This window comes from Mauremys reevesii, linkage group 1 (genome assembly GCF_016161935.1).
Source record: "Mauremys reevesii isolate NIE-2019 linkage group 1, ASM1616193v1, whole genome shotgun sequence".
Lineage (NCBI taxonomy): Eukaryota > Metazoa > Chordata > Testudines > Geoemydidae > Mauremys > Mauremys reevesii.
In genome coordinates this window covers 154,232,667-154,249,770 of record NC_052623.1, presented here as the reverse complement: position 1 = coordinate 154,249,770, position 17,104 = coordinate 154,232,667, and the positions used below count along the sequence as shown (strand labels likewise).

The 17,104-nt window shown below is 42.6% G+C and overlaps 1 protein-coding gene across 19 annotated transcripts in view; it reads right to left on the bottom strand.

Moving 5' to 3' along the window:
* Positions 1-17,104, bottom strand: part of SYTL5 (synaptotagmin like 5) — a 186,418-nt gene that overhangs the window by 39,082 nt on the left and 130,232 nt on the right. For all 19 annotated transcript variants that reach the window (XM_039546594.1, XM_039546480.1, XM_039546603.1 and 16 more), the window contains 3 exons: positions 14,342-14,474; positions 10,219-10,344; positions 814-970 (listed from right to left, as the gene is read on the bottom strand). In XM_039546594.1, coding sequence (XP_039402528.1) covers positions 814-970; positions 10,219-10,344; positions 14,342-14,474 — 416 coding nt within the window. The remainder of the gene's footprint in view (positions 1-813; positions 971-10,218; positions 10,345-14,341; positions 14,475-17,104) is intronic.

Sequence of the window (17,104 nt, the reverse complement as noted above, 5' to 3'; positions counted from 1 at the left end):
ACTCTGCCATCATGCTTTGGCCCTGCCAGGAAAGGCTGATATGGCATTCAAGAATGTGGTAATACCTCTCTGAGGGAAAGAGATGGTGCTTCCTCCCAAGGCCTTAGAGAGCTTAGCACAGCATCCAATTCCTAACTGACCCTTTGATCACTAATCCTGGACAAAAGGTACAAAGACATTTAAAAAGCTAGGCCCAGAAACTGCTTGGATGTTCCCTTTCATGCCCAGCACCAGCCAGAGGAGTTTTGGGAGCACCTTTAAAGTCCCAACTGCCTGGAGCTTCGCACAGTACCCACAACAGAAGCAGGTCCTTCACACCTGTACCAGCCTCCTGATGTCAACAAAGCCTTCAAACTTGAACTCCTGTGACTCAGTTTTTCTCAGCTGGTTGCCTACCTTTCTTTCCCGTTAAATTCCTTCTGCTATCCTCCCACTATTTTCCTTCAATCTTTCCCTTCACAGCATCCCAGGGGTTAAAACCTTGTGGAAACTGATGGGTGTGGATGCGCCCTTACATCTTAAGTAGTAATTTTTAACATTTAAGTAATAACAGTCAATAACAGGACATTTTAGAATGAGAACAATGTTTGCCAATCCAAAAACCAGGTCATTGATAGTGAGTTTAACAGATTTCATTATGGTGAGAGACTGTCACTTGTCAAAACAGGATTAAGGAATAAATAGCATTATCTTTGGCAGGCTTAGCATTTATTGGTTGCAAGCTGATCAGATATTGACTGTGGTGTGTATGGTTGTGGTGTCAGTGATGTCTGAAGGGGAGATCTGTGCAGTTAGTAGCATTGCCACATTTACCCTGCCATAATCTGAAGTCATGCTGCGTGTGCTCAGTGCTGGTGACCTCGGATGGACTGGAGTGGAGGCATTGCTTCGGTACCCAGAGCTCACTGTGCCTTTCATGTTACCGGGAAGGGACTCTGCATCATTGTTGTTCAGCGAAAGAGTGCTCCCCCTGAGGAGACAGGACAAACAGATCCCTGTTTTCAAAACATTGGCAACATAGCAAGTGGGGAAAATAGGAAACAAAGTTTTCTAGAACTATCTTGTACCATATAAGCTACATGTGATCTACTCTAAGGATGGATCAGTTACAAACACCACATGGAAACTATGAATCTATATCTGGTGGCATGGAAGGGAAGAATTAGGTGACGGTTGGTTGGAGATACTGTCTGTATACATTGCTTGATGCATTTAAAATTAGGAACATTTTAAACATGTCTCTGGCATACAGCATTAATATAATCCAAGAACTGCACAAGATTTATTTTCCTCCATGCTTATTTCATAAGTACACTTATTTCGAGCAGCTGATTCATTGGTTCCTCACATGGCATTCCCCATCACACTGCCCCTTGCTTTGCAATAGAAGTTACTGCAGCATGATGGTTCTGGATGCACCTGCAGATTCTTTCAGTGCCAACAGACACTCCAGGTGAGTCGGCTGGCTCAGCTGCTCTAAACCTCTCCATCTGTCTGTCTCAAGAGGGACAATGTTCAACACTGTCCCATTTACCTTGTAATGAGAGTTCCTGGCCTGAACAGGCCAACAGTTCCTACATGACTCCGCTCACTAGTGAAATCACACCACATTTTTTTGCCAACCTTGCAGTCATTCAACAAAACTGACAGAAAGGAACAGCGTTCAGAATACAGGAATCTGACTATTAATACTCAACAGCGTTATCATCTCTGAATGGGCACTGATACAGTAATTCCAGTCCCTGCCACCAGGAAAACCTGATCACAGGAGAGACTGGGATAACAACAGAAAGGTGATGGAGGGGAAACATTGCTAGAACTGAACTGACATTTTCACCCACATAAACAAAATATCACTAGCCTGCTTAATAAATCTGTCAGCGTTCCCTTCATGCTAGATGTGACACATGAGGGACACCTTCGCTTAGTTTATCCTGTCATATCATGTTTTGAATAACTGCACTGAAAACCCCTTTTGCCACACTGGCAACTTTTATAAAATCTGCTGCTGAACCGAGGAACAAAATTCTTGACTGTGACAGCTCATGTCCCTCTAGTAACTTAAGTTAGAATACAGATTCATGAGACCAGGGTTGTATTCAGAGTGAACATATCCTATTTGGAGAGTTTAATGTCCCTTAATAAGAAAAACACTTTGATGGCTTCTTATCTGTGAATGTAAGACTAAAATACTCTGCCACCCCAAAGAAAATGAAATATTTTAGGAACAGCGAGGAGGTGGCCATTGCGTACTGAAGACCCCTGGATTTTAGTTTAGTGATGGCTCCATTATCTTTACGTTTGTGAAAAGTTCATATAAAAATAATTTTAGGGTTCTCTCCCAACCCCCATCCAACCAATGACTCATATAAAGACCTGACTCCATACTGTTAGGAAAGAAAGCTAAAACTATTTGGTGTCAACTGTATTCTAGTGTTGCTGTTGGGTTTGGAGTCTCATACTTCTCAACTTTCAAACTTGCAATACAAAATAACCAGAATGTGGAACACTTGGGTTTTGTTGCATGTCACGCCATAACTGAAAGATTGTAATAGATTTTAACTAATAAACCTGTTTTTTAGGATGTTTTCTCATTATGTGAATTAAAAATAAAAGTTGTTGAAAAAGAAAGCTTGAGAAACAAATTCCATAATGTGTAACCATAAGAACACCTATGTGCATCATCAACCGGATTTGAAACCAGGACTTTCAGACACACAAGACCTCTGCTACTTGAGCATATTTTCTCCTTTACCTCTGTTTGGGTCAACTGCTAGAGGGGAATGTGACCCATTTTGCCACTCGTTTACACAACTATTTGCTAGACAGCAGTGAAACACTGAGAATCAGGATTTGTTGATTCTGTTCCTGGTTCTGGGCATATGTCTACATGGAGTCAGAAGGTGTAATTTCCAGCTTGAGAAGACATACTCATGCTAGCTCTAATCCAGCGTGTGTGCTAAAAACAGAAGCATAGTCACTGTGGTACAGGCAGCAAGAGGGCCCAAATATGCACCTAGGCAAGGTCATCCCTGGGGGGGGGGGCGCCTGGGACAAATCACACTTGGAGTTGCAGCTAGCCGGAGATGTTAGGAGTAACAGGAAAGGTTTCTTCAGATATGTTAGCAACAAGAAGAAAGTCAAGGAAAGTGTGGACCCCTTGCTGAATGAGGGAGGGAACCTAGTGACAGAGGATGTGGAGAAAGCTAGTGTACTCAATGCTTTTTTTGCCTCTGTCTTCACAGATAAGGTCAGCTCCCAGACAGCTGCACTCTGCAGCACGGTATGGGGAGGAGGTGACCAGCTCTCTGTGGGGAAAGAAGTAGTTTGGGACTATTTAGAAAAGCTGGACAAGCACAAGTCCATGGGGCCGGATGTGCTGCATCCGAGGGTGCTAAAGGAGTTGGCTGATGAGATTGCAGAGCCATTGGCCATTATCTTTGAAAAATCATGGCGATCGGGGGAGGTCCCGGATGACTGGAAAAAGGCTAATGTAGTGCCCATCTTTAAAAAAGGGAAGAAGGAAGACCCAGGGAACTACAGGCCAGTCAGTCTCACCTCAGTCCCTGGAAAAATCATGGAACAGGTCCTCAAGGAATCAATTCTGAACCACTTAAAGGAGGGGAAAGTGATCAGGAACAGTCAGCATGGATTCACAAGGGCAAGTCATGCCTGACTAACCTAATTGCCTTCTATGATGAGATAACCGGCTCTGTGGATGAGGGGAAAGCAGTGGATGTGCTATTTCTGGACTTTAGCAAAGTTTTTGATACAGTCTCCCACAGTATTCTTGCCAGCAAGTTAAAGAAGTATGGGCTGGATGAATGGACCGTAAGGTGGATAGAAAACTGGCTAGATGGTCGGGCTCAACGCGTAGTGATCAATGGTTCCATGTCTAGTTGGCAGCTGGTATCAAGTGGGGTGCCCCAAGGGTCGGTTTTATTCAATATCTTCACTAACGATCTGGAGGATGGTGTGGACTGCACCCTTAGCAAGTTTGCAGATGACACTAAACTGGGAGGAGTGGTTGATACGCTGGAGGGTAGGGATAGGATACAGAGGGTCCTAGACAAATTAGAGGATTGGGCCAAAAGAAATATGATGAGGTTCAACAAGGACAAGTGCAGAGTCCTGCACTTAGGACGGAAGAATCCCATGCACTGCTACAGACTAGGGACCGAATGGCTGGGCAGCAGTTCTACAGAAAAGGACCTAGGGGTTACGGTGGACGAAAAGCTGAATATGAGTCAACAGTGTGCCCTTGTTGCCAAGAAGGCTAATGGCATTTTGGGTTGTATAAGTAGGGGCATTTCCAGCAGATAGAGGGATGTGATCATTCCCCTCTACTCAGCACTGGTGAGGCCTCATTTGGAGTACTGTGTCCAGTTTTGGGCCCCACACTACAAGAAGGATGTGGATAAATTGGAGAGAGTCCAGCGGAGGGCAACAAAAATGACTTATGAGGAGAGGCTGAGGGAACTGGGATTGTTTAGCCTGCAGAAGAGAAGAATGAGGGGGGATTTGATAGTTGCTTTCAACTACCTGAAAGGGGGTTCCAAAGAGGATGGATCTAGACTGTTCTCAGTGGTAGAAGATGACAGAACAAGGAGTAATGGTCTCAAGTTGCAGAGGGGGAGGTTTAGGTTGGATATTAGGAAAAACCTTTTCACTAGTAGGGTGGTGAAGAACTGGAATGGGTTACCTAGGGAGGTGGTGGAATCTCCTTCCTTAGAGGTTTTTAAGGTCAGGCTTGACAAAGCCCTGGCTGGGATGATTTAGTTGGGTTTGGTCCTGCTTTGAGCAGGGGGTTGGACTAGATGACCTCCTGAGGTCCCTTCCAACCCTGAGATTCTATTCTATGATTCTATGAAATCAGCCCCCACCAGCTTGGGGGCCCCGGTCTGCATCAGCGCAGCCAGGGCCCTCGGCGTGCGGGGTGGCACCCCCCACACTACCAGTTCCTGCGCCTATGTCTTCCAGGACCGAGCATGCCAGCCAATCACACTGGCCCGCGGGGCCCCCCAAAGCGCAGTGCCCGGAGCGGTCGCCGCGATTCACCCTACCCAAGAGACAGCTCTGCACCTAGGGTCTTGGATGAGATCGTGTTTAGGCAGCTAAACTGTCTCGCTGCTCACACAACCATGGCTACACTTCTGTTTTTAGCTTGCTACCTTGAACAGAGCTCGCTTGAGTATGTCTACTCAAGCCAGAAATTGCATGTACCAGCACCAGTGTAGACATACCCTGGGAAGGGAGGCAGTCCTGCAGTTAGAGGAGTTGTTACCAACATGTTAGCCAAGCACATAGATTGGTGTTCATTCAGTCTGAAGGAGGAGGGTGGCTAAGTAAATGAGATTTAGGTCTCCATTTTGGAGACCTTGGTTCTTTCACCATTTATGCTAGAAGTGACCTTCTGCAGCCTCACACTGAATTGTCAAAGATCCATATATCTTTGTTGGGATGGGGTAAGCCAATGTAAGAAGGGAGCTCATAACATCCTGGCTCTCAGGCCAGTGCAGTTTTCCCTAAAGCAAAGGTGTTGGAGCAAGAGTGTATTCACATTCTTTTCTTTTTTCCCTTTTGTTGAATATTGTTTGGTTTGGCAAGGCTGTTGAAAGAGGAGGCCAATTTATTCAAAAATGGCAACAGAGAAAAATCCAGGACGTCATTGGTGCTGGAAGAAGCTGTTTAAGATTTTTTTATTACAATGATGATTATTATTTTGCAATTCCAAGCAGATATATAGGATGGTTAAGAGAGATTTTGATGCTATTTTTAACAATTAGTATTTAACTCTTTAAATTAACAAGAGTACACATAATAAATGTACTTTATGTATGTGACATTGTTACTTTTTTAATCTGATAAGATATGAATAAGATACTATACTGTAAGCATCAACATGAGCTGCTCCCTAGTCTTTCCAGACACCGCTATCTCAATGAATTCAACCTTTCCTATAGGCAGTGAGGTAATTCAGTCATCCAGACAGAGTCCCTCCTGAACACACAGACATGTCAAGATGTGCCTTTAGTAGCTCTATTGATACAAGCCACTGATTTGGACGGTGAGGCTGAGATGATGGATAGAGGTGAAAATTGCCATACTGAATCAACACTGATGGAAGAAATCCTGAATCTTGCCTCTGGCCGAGGCCACTACTTGATGTTTAGACCAATCTACGACCCACCAGAGCATTCCTAATGCCCATGGCCTGCTTCAACACAATATACTAATGGCCAATTCATTAGCATTTTGTCGTCATGTTTACATCATTTTAGTTTACACAAGTGTGTAATAGACAATACTGTACATAAAAACAACCTGTCTAAATACATATGAAACAAGCTGAATTTAAAATATAAATCAATACAGGTGACTTTCAATCTTATTAAAATATGTAGAATCTGTTTGGCTCACACAAGGTTGGGCTCAGGTTCATGTGACCCTCCTGTGTAATAAGGTTGGGCACCACTATTTTACATGAAGCCCAAAGGGAAAAGTACTTTTGAAGGTTCTGGTGATTACCTGTAAGTTTGCCCTCATGTTTACCCTCTCTCTGTCTCTAAGGGTATGTCTACCCTGCAAGTGAAGGTGAAATAGCAGCCCAATAGGCATACTCATGCTAGCTTTAACCTGGCCAGAACAGGTAGTTATAGTAGTGTACACATGCCAGCACGGGCTAGAAACCAGACCAGAAGTCTGCTAGAGGCTTTGGACATGTACTCTAGTTGCTAGCCTGTGCTGCCACATCTACACTACCTTTGACACAGGTATGCCTACTCATGCTACAATCACACCTTAACTTGCACCGCAGACATAGTCTAAGGCTACATCTACACTATATGCCCAGGGCGTGATTCCCTTGCTTGTGTACACATACCCACACTACTCCGACTGAGCTAGTAGAAGTATAAATCACAGTGTAGCCACAGAAGCACGGGTTACGGCAGAACAGGGACAGTCTAGCCATGCTGAGCACATATCCATCAGTTTCAGGCAGAGTTGTACTTGGCCTGGCTAATCCATGCCTCTACAGCCACTATCCCTGCTATCATGACTACCCTGCTACTTATACTCATGCTAGCTGAATGGGAGTTAGTGCGAGTATGTGTACACAAGCAGGGGAAATCACACCCGTAGCTCGTACCCTAGACACAGCCTACGCTTTTGTACCATGCTCACTGCGGCATATCTGAATACCCACTGCAAAGTCTATTCTGCCTCCTTTGCAAAACACATACCACAGAACTTTAATGAAGTGGGTGATGTACTTCTTGTTCTATCTCTGGACATTGCATCGTAGCAATGCTAAGCAGTAAGACAGATTCTTGAAAGCAAAGCTCTGTCACCCCAATCCTTCCAGTTAAGCAGAAAAAAATACAGGTACAAAACAAAAAAGAAACAGCAAAGAGCCTACCTCTGTTCTAATAAAACTTCAAGGCACAAATCATGGCTGCATACAAAAGGTCCAATTACCTAAAGGAAACTGCATTTGGATTCTAGACAAGAGTTGACTTTGAAGTTGGCCTGGCTAATGAGATCTGTTCAGAGTGAATAAAAGCAGATTGATGTTTACAGTCTCCCTGAACTCTCCCAATCTTTCACCTTCTGCAGTACAATTAATAATTATAGTCAACAAATCAAAAGCCAGGAGGGAAATAAGTTGCTTGTTTAAATAATAGGACTCATCTGTAATTCATCAATTATTATGATGTTCTTTTCACATAATACCATTCACAATGAACTTGTCAGAATGCTGCCAAGGAGATTAATATTCAAGCTGCTGCTCATTTAATTGGCTTGGAAGTTTTGTATTTAAAAAAGCTACAGTTTTATGTTTATTCTTGGAAAAACATAAATATTGTGGCAGTTTTTTCCCCATCATCTGGGACCAAATTTTCAAAAGAGCTTAGGTCCTAATTCAGGCACAAAAATAAGTGGCCAGATCTTAAAATCTATGAATTTTGAAGGCCAGAAGAAACCATTATGATCATTTAGTTTGAACTCTTGCATAACACAGGCCCAAGAACCTCACACAATAAATTTCTACATCAAGTCCATAATTTCTGGTTCAACTATAGCATATCTTTTAGAAAGACACCCTGTCTTGACTTAAAGAACTCAAGGTGAAGGACAATCCACCATATACCCTGGTAAGTCATTCTAATGATTAATTACCCTTGCTGCTAAAAATTTGCACCTTCTTTCTATTGTGAATTTGTCTAATTTCAGCTCACAATCACTGAATTTCATTATGCCTTTTTCTGCTTACAACGGAGTAGAAAATGGGTCTGTTCTGCAGTGCCCTCTTCAGGGCCATGCCTGGTACAATCGTACCAGGCCCTCCCACTGGAGTCTGCAAGGGTCTGACGCCTATAGCCTATGCTGTAACTCTGTGTCAGTCCTAAACAATCATGTAACAAAACAGCAACTCAGGATCTGGCTCTCTGCAGCTTAAGACAAAGACGAGGGGAAAAAAACAACCTGAAATGCAAGTGCTTATTTGCAGCTTTTAGGTCAAGGCCCTGGCCTGGGGTTAGCCCTGAGAAGCTCCTCCTCTGTCCCAGTCTCACCCAGCTCTGCCCCTGACCAAAAGCAGGCATGCCGTCTTTAACTGGCCTTCTGGTTTCTCCACTGGTCAATATTTCTCTTGGTCCTTCTAGGCCTCTGGAGGACTGTCTTGTTGGTCACCTGGTCTGAGTGGATTTTCCTTGGGCAACAAGTGTCAAGGTGCTGATGCCTCCAGCAGGAGACAGAGAAGGTCTGACAGACCCCGTCACAATCAGGTGCTGAGGTCTTTTAGCAATCTGGCAGCAAGTTCTCAATAGGAGCAGTGTGTCATAGCTCCCCTGAGGTATGACAATTTACAGCAGTTGATTATGTGCCCCCTTACCCTTATTGCAAGGGCTGAGTGCTACAAAATCTAGTGGTTTGTGACTGCTTGCTTGGAATTACCATCACAGTCACCAGGGGGCTGCAGGCCTTGCCCAGCACCAACAAACAACCAGAAAAACTCACTGCTTAACAAAAAAATTAATAATAATTTGTAAAAGTACTTTCACATGTACTCTGTTCATTCTGTTGCCTTTTTATGGAACGAGTCTTGCAGTATGTTAAGAAAACACGTTACAGAGCAGTGGGATCAACTGCTCTCATTAGATAATGAGGACAGAACAAGCAGTAAGGAGCAGCACAGAAAATTTACTTACAGTTGCATAACTGTTCTTGTTATTAATAGAACAAACTGCTCTGGGAGACTATGGAATTCCCATCACTTCAGATATTCAAAGCTATGTGTAACACTGATCTATTACGGATGGCTCAGGAATAATTAAATTATTTTTGCCATGGTCTGAGGGATGGATTTGACCCCACTAGGCCAACCCACATGATTTAAGGATACCAGCATAGGAGTTGGGAGCAGACCATTCTCAGTGAAAGCCCTGGACACTGGAATTAGTTCCACCCTTCGCCCCCAACACCACCAGAGTTCATGTCTGTGAGGATGGTGTATTTCCACTTGTGGGAAATAAGGAAAACAAACCCATCCAAGTGTTCAAGTGCTACTGTATATATATTTTGAGTGGCTAAAGAATATTGGAAATTTCCATTTGAGCAGAAAGTGAAATTACACTATTTTTCAATCCACATCATAAGATTTCTAGGCAGGTGAAACAATCAACACTGAGTGAACACAATTTGTATCCAGCATAATTTGTGGAAATTATGCAAATAAGAAAAGTAGTAAAATATCAGTTGGCCAAATTCTGGATTTATTTTTTCACATTACAAAATCTGCATTCAAAATATTGGCATCAGGTTATTTAATACTCAACAGTATTGTTTGTAAATGGGCAATAACTGAGGTCTCTTACACCAGGAAAAACTGATCAAGGAATTCAGTTAGATATAATCAGAATAATAATGGAAAGACTATGGAAATGAAACATTTTAAAAGCTCAACTTACATTTTGCCCAAGTCAGATATTGCAGTCAGCTTTATGCTTGACTGACTTCAGGCTCAGTTTTCCAAGGTGCTGAGCAGAGCTGGCCAAAATAAGTGACCAAAAAGGACAAAATTTTCCCGAAAAATGTTGAATTTTTCAACCAGCTCCAGTAGTGCTGAGCACTCAAGAGCGCAAAGGGTTATACAGGACTGCTCTGCGCCTTTCTGGATCAAGCTCTGAGCTATCATCAGACTTCTCTGTCCCTTACCTGTCAGAACAGGGAGTAGACCTGACACTGCGTAAACTTTGGGCATCAGCCTCTGAACTGCTGCTTCTTCCATCTTCAGCTTTCACATTGGTGATTTCTCCTTTGGTCACTGCCCTGATGGCCTTCCTGAGGAGCATAAATTAAAAAAATAAAACAGGGTGAAAATGTAAAGCACACAGCACTTAAGCCAATGTTACTTTTGTGAGAGCTTTCCTATTAGAAAAGAGAGCAGGCAATGGTTCTGATAGCCCCTAGAAGCACAGCATGGTGCTATGTGTTTTGAGTATTGCTGAGGTCAAAAATAGAAGAGGCAGTTACAGGTTTAGTAAAATGCTCACCTATCTCTCTGACTCACATAAATAATAATAGTGCCATGTGTATTACAGTACCAGTCAAAGCATGCCAGGAGTTGTGCAAACACATAAGAAGAGACAGAGCCTGCCCCAAAGAGCTTATGAACTAATAAAACAAAAAACAAAAAACCACAGAGGTGGAAAGGGGCATGAAAAAGTCCCTACTTAATAGCAGGATGATTGTCAAATAATTGTGGCTGAGCTGCAGACAAGACATGGAAAATTGCGGAAAAGTAAAATGGACCTATATTAATTGCAGTAATTTGGAAAAGCCAGAGAAGAAAAATTTGTTAAAGAAAAATTTGCTGGAACAATGTAAACACTCAAGTATTACATTATGCCTTCTAATTTTTTTGATAATCAGACATTTTGCCGCAGTTATATTACAATCATTAATGCACAAGGCTGACAGCAGGAGCCCAGTCAGAGTCCCTCTGTCAGCCCCGGGCCGCTGGCAGCCAGGGCTCCTACTGTCAGCCCTGAATGACTGAGAAAATTGCAGTGGAAGCCAAATATTGCAGGATCTGCAATTCTTGCAATACTGTGAATTGAATAGGGCCTTAGGTATGACATACAATCAATGTGGTCAGAGTGACAACCTCAGCTAGTAGTAGTTCTGATGGCACTAAGTATCATGTTAGTTCCTTCTGCTTCCTTTTTATTGGTTGGGGGTGAAACAGGTGGGTAATGAGGTAAGAAAGGAGAGGAGTAAGAAGGGATAAGATTGAGGGAATGAGAGAAGAATGGGAAGATGGCGTAAAGTAAAGTAGACAGAAAAGGAGGAGATGATGAAAAGGGGAAGTGAGAGAGTCCCGTGTTGTGTCTGGCGCAGAATTTTATCATTCCCTCCCCCCTCCAAGAGCCCAAGTAAAGATGTCTTGGGTGATGTCAGGAATCTGAGAGTCTGAAGCTGGCTTCTGCTATGGCTGCTAAGACGCCTTAGTTAAATTTGCTGATGGAGACTATATATTATACACCTCTACCTTGATATAACGCTGTCCTCAGGAGCCAAAAAATCTTAACGTGTTATAGGTGAAACCGTGTTATATCGAACTTGCTTTGATCCACCAGAGTGCACAGCCCCGCCCCCCCACCTCCCCGGAGCGCTGCTTTCCGCATTATATCCGAATTCGTGTTATGTCGGGTCGAATTATATTGGGGTAGCGGTGTATATTAGCTGCATTATGATAACAGATCTAATTGTTCCCATGGCTTTTCAAAAAGCTGTGTAAAAATCACTCATGGTGCTTTGCTCTGATCTTCCAGTTATAAGATCAATCTCCCATTATCAAATATACTGCAGAACTCCTTTATCACAGAGGGTGACGAACTGACAGACAGGCCCAGCATCTTCAAGGAGAGAAGATCATCCAAGATAAAAGGGATCTCAGAGCTTCTGGAGGTAAACTACTGTTGACAGCAGATGGACAACCACTTCCATTTGGCAGCATAGCACTTCCTTGTAGAGAGCTTCCTGCTGCTAAGGATGTACTGTACCTATTCAGAGACAACCTCTCTCTAAGTACCAGATGGTGGGAGGCTGGGTTTGGATGGTTGGTTCTGACCTCTGTTCTGAGACAGTAGGTTCAGGAACAGGTACAGATGTATGAATGGGCGAAAGGTCACCAAATTGTCTTGGCCGTGAAGGTAGCGCCAGGATTATTGTTGCCTTGTCCTGATTTGACCTTCTTGAAGACATGGGATAATAGATATATATTAGCGGACCTGACCACTGCACCAGAAAGGCATTCTCCTGGAGTTATGCCTATGGGCACTTAGGAGCTGTAGGCATTTCTTGTTTGCTTAGGTTGTAAAGAGGTCCCACAATGGGAAACCCCACTGCCAGAAAATGTCCTGCACCACTGAAGAATGAAGCTCCCACTTGTGATCCTGGTGGAAATGCCTGCTTAGAATGTCTGCTAAGGTGTCCATTGCTTCCAGGAGGTGCGCTGCCAAGGAGGTTATCCAGTGCTGAATGCACCAGTTCCAGAGCACGACTGCTTCCATGCAGAGTGGGGCAATCTTCATTTCTTCCTGTTTGTTTATACAAAATACAGTAGAGACATGTTGTCTGACATGAGTTAGACATGTGCAGACTGGATGAAGGGTAGGAATGCTTGTATGCTTCATGCACTGCTGAGAACTCTGATGCTTAGTTTTGATTCTTGCAGAGTCCAGGACCCCTGAGAAATATAGCCATCCAGGTGCACTCCCCAGCCCAGAAGAGAGGCATCCGTTGTGAGTGTCTTTCTGGGTGGTGATGGGGGGGACACAGGCAACCCCTATGCAAACAGTCACTTTCGTTTCCCATGAGGTGAGAGATATGAAGATGTTTGGAGGAAGTGAAACTTGTTTGTCCAGGGCATCTGTGCTTGGAAGCATAGACTGTCCACAACCAGGCCAGGAGGCACCAGAGATGGAGCCTCACGAAGGATATCACCTAGGTGCAGGCGGCCATGTGATCTAGAGGGACCAGGTCGGACAGAACTGCCATCTGGGGGCTGAGTCAGAGCTGGGTGATGATGTCCCTCATCATGCGGATTCTGTCCAGTGGTAAGTATGCTTTGACCAAAGGGTGATCTTGGTGCACCATAAAGGGCAGGACTCTCTTGTGAGCTGGATGAATGTTTATATGAAAATACGGATCCTCCAAATCAAAGGCCACAAGTCAGTCACCTTCATTTAGGGATGGGATTATTGAAACCAACTTGCTCATCTTGAATTTGAATGGCGTATAAAGACATCAGCTGGTCCAGGATTGGTCTTCCAGCCCCTCTTCATTTTGGGTACAAGGAAATATCGTGAGTAACAACCCTTGTCCCTGTGTTGAGAAGGCATAGACTCTACTGCCCATAGCTGAATTAGAGAGTTCACCTCCTGTCTGAGAGACCTCTTGTGAAGACGGATGGGAGGGGCATTTTGGAGAAGGAGTAGAAAAGAGTTCTATGGAGTAGCCTATCAAGATTTTGTCTAGGACCTATCTGTCCAACATGATATGGTGCCACATTGGGAGGAAATGGAACAGGCAGCCTTCAAAAGGTGTGGGGATAACTGGTGGTGTGGAGACTGGCTGATGTCTTTCGAGCATCTCATCAAAATACCTTTTCCACGGGAGGCTGGGATTGAAGAGGGGAAGGTAATGGTGCACTGTGACTGCCATGCTATATGTGTGTCACTTCCTATGTGTGTCCTATCCTAGCGAATAGCGTAGCTGAACTCAAACTACCTTAGTTCGAACTACTCACCCGTCCAGACGCCGCGGGATCGAAGTCCGCGGCTCCCCCGTCGACTCCGCCACCGCCGTTCGCGGTGGAGGAGTTCCGGAGTCGACGGGAGCGCGTTCGGAGTTCGAACTATCGCGTCTAGATTAGACGCGATAGTTCGAACTCCGAGAAGTCGAACTCTACGCGTCGACCCAGCAGGTAAGTATAGACCTACCCTTAGAGACACTTCAAATTCAAAGTGTAACCTCTTACCAGAAGGAAAAATCCAATAGTTGCCATTGCCTTTTGCTGCTACCTTGTAGCAAAAGGTAATTATAGCTGCATTTCCTAGGAGACTGCAGTCTAATGATAGCAATTGTTTCAAAGCAGATTGTTTCGAACCCTGGGAGGGTTTCGAACTTTGGTCTGATCTGCAATACTGGTGGGCGGGGGGGGGGGGAGGGGGGAGAGAAGAGAGAGAGAGAGAGAGGCTGGAGAGACTCAAAAGAAAATCTGCTCAGAGGTGCTATACTCTGAATGATCAGTTTCCAAAGTTCAAGACTTTACCCTATCTTTCTGTGTCCACTGAATATTGATTTCTGCCCACTTGTGGAGGAAGCTGGGGTATCTGGCCTTTGTGCTACAGTCTCCTGGGTGTGATCTTTCTCTTGTCCTCCTTCTTTCTTACCGGAAACAGTATCTGAAGGAGAAAAAAAATATTCAGAGAAATAAAGGCAACATATGCCAAGTGTGCATCTGATATAGAATATCTGTTTTTAACTACTAAAAAACCTGTTCAGACTATCACAAAGCCATTTTTGCATAGCTCAGTTTCTTTTTTAAATAAGAAAGTATCATAAAAGTAACCAATTTTAGTTTAGTTATTTTAGAAATTTGATGCAGGTGGGTTGTTGTTTTATTTCATTTGTTTTGTTTTCAACATTTCCATTGGATTATGCCTCCAACTTTGTTGCTAATTAATACATTAAATAAATTTAGTGATGGAGGAACATGAAAAAACACACTTTGCAGTTTATAGCTCTTCCTGTGTTAAGTGAGAGAAAGCACATTCTCTGCATTAAAAATGTTTCCAACTGGGAGGAAAATGTGGACAAAATGCTTTGGACATTACTTTTTCTTCTCATTATACATCTAACAAAAATATAAATACACAAATATAGCAATAAAAACAAAATATACATCTCAATATCTTGCATAAAATAAAGACAGAAAACCATGAATGCTAGTCACGTGCCAATAGACAATTCTTGAGGTGGCACTCACAACAGAAAGGTCAGTATTTTGCCAAGTAGAATATCAGAATTCATAGTAATTTTTTTTAATGGCAGCCAGCCCTCCTTCTTCCTAAATACACTTAGTCACTGTAACTTAGCTGCTGAATATGATAAACACTACCTGGAAACACAGGCTGTACTTAGATGGTGGCATGTGGGTGAAGTGTTAAAATAGTTCAGCTGAGAGGAGGGACCTTTGTATTCAGAAATAACTCCTATTCCTTAAGCTGGTGAAGCTGTAGTGGAGGTGAGGCATGTAGGCAGCTCTGAGGAATGTAATATGTGCTATCCCCTGTTGGATCAGTGAAGCAGACCACATTATCCATGTGTAAACATGTTTGTGCATGTGCAATGGGTAGCTAGGTGATAGGAAAGTTAAGATGTTGCCTCAGAATAAAGAGGCACAAATAAGATGGTATACAGCCTGTGATCTAGCAATTAGCAAGTCTTCCCCCATGCAGAACAAGAGAAAAAAAATCTAGTACAGTACAGAGAATTACATTTTGAGTTCCATGGTGGGGGGTGGAGGGGAAGCAGTGGCAAAGATGGATAGTTAGTGTTTAGAGGTCAGCATAATTCATGCTGGAATGTCTGGATGTAAGGATCCAGAAAATGAAATTTGAGAGATCTTGCACTACTGAATAATTTGTCTATGTTTATTTAGGTCAAGATCTCCTATAAATTGTAAGTTCTTCAGGATAGAGAGGGTGTTCTTTTCAATGTTCTGTAAAGTGTCCGGTACTCTTCAGACCTTAGTTGACTAATACATAATTACTATTCAAGTTCAGTGATAATTGGGAATTGTTTAGGAACACATTACTAGATGCCAAAGAAGCCACAATCAAGGAAGAAGGCCATATTGGTTAAAAATATGACTGGGTTTAGAAGGCAACTATAAAATATAAAAAAAATTAAGATATAACAAATGGAAGAAAGGGGAAGTTGATAGTAATGAATACAACTGTAGAGAACTGAAAAGGGAACCAAAAGGACACAAGGAGAAATCTATGGCCAACTGAGTTAAGGACAATAAGGATTTTTTAAAGTATATTAGGAACACAAAAAATCTGAACAATAATATCATTCCATTACTAAATGGAAATGGTAGAATTATCAATAATAATGAAGAAAGGCAAAAATCTTCAATAAATATTTGTTCTGTATTGGGGGCGGGGGAAGACCATGTAATCATGTCATATGATAACACTCTCTCCATTCCATTAGTATCTCGAGAATGTTAAACAGGAGCAACTAAAGTTAGGCTAATTTAAACTGTCTATCAAGATAATTTGCATCCAAAAATTTTAAAAGAGCTGGTTGAGGAGCTTGATGGACTGTTAATATTGATTTTCAATAACTCTTGGAACATCAGAGAAGTTCCAGAAGACCAGAGGAAAGCTAATGTCGTGCCAATATTTTAACAAGGTAAACAGGATGACCCAGGTAATTACAGGCTTGTGAGTTTGACATTTATCCCAGGCAAGATAATGAAGCAGCTGATATGGGACTTGATTAATAAAGAATAAAAGGAGTGTAATATAATTAATGCCAATCAGCATGGGTTTATGAAAAATAGATCCTGTAAAACTAATTTGATACTTTTTTTTAAAAAGATTAAAAGTTTGGTTGATAAAGCTAATAGTGTTGATGTAATAGACAGACTTCTGTACGGCATTTGACTTGGTACCACACAACATTTTGTTTAAAAAGCTAGAATGATAAAAAATTAAGATGGCACACACTGAATGGATGAAAAACTGATATGTAACTGTAATGGGGGAAATCATCGTTCAATGAGTATCTCTCTAGTGGGGCCCTGCAAAGATTGGTTCCTGACCCTTATGCTATTTAACACTTCAAGTAATGACTTAGAAGAATAATATGTAATTATTACTGATAAAGTTTGCAGAGAGAGTGGTAAATAAATGAAGACGGCAAGTCACTAATACAGAGATATCTGGATTGTTGGCAAGCTGGGCGCAAGCAAATAATGTGTGTGTTAACATGTCTACATGTAAATGTATACAACTAGGAA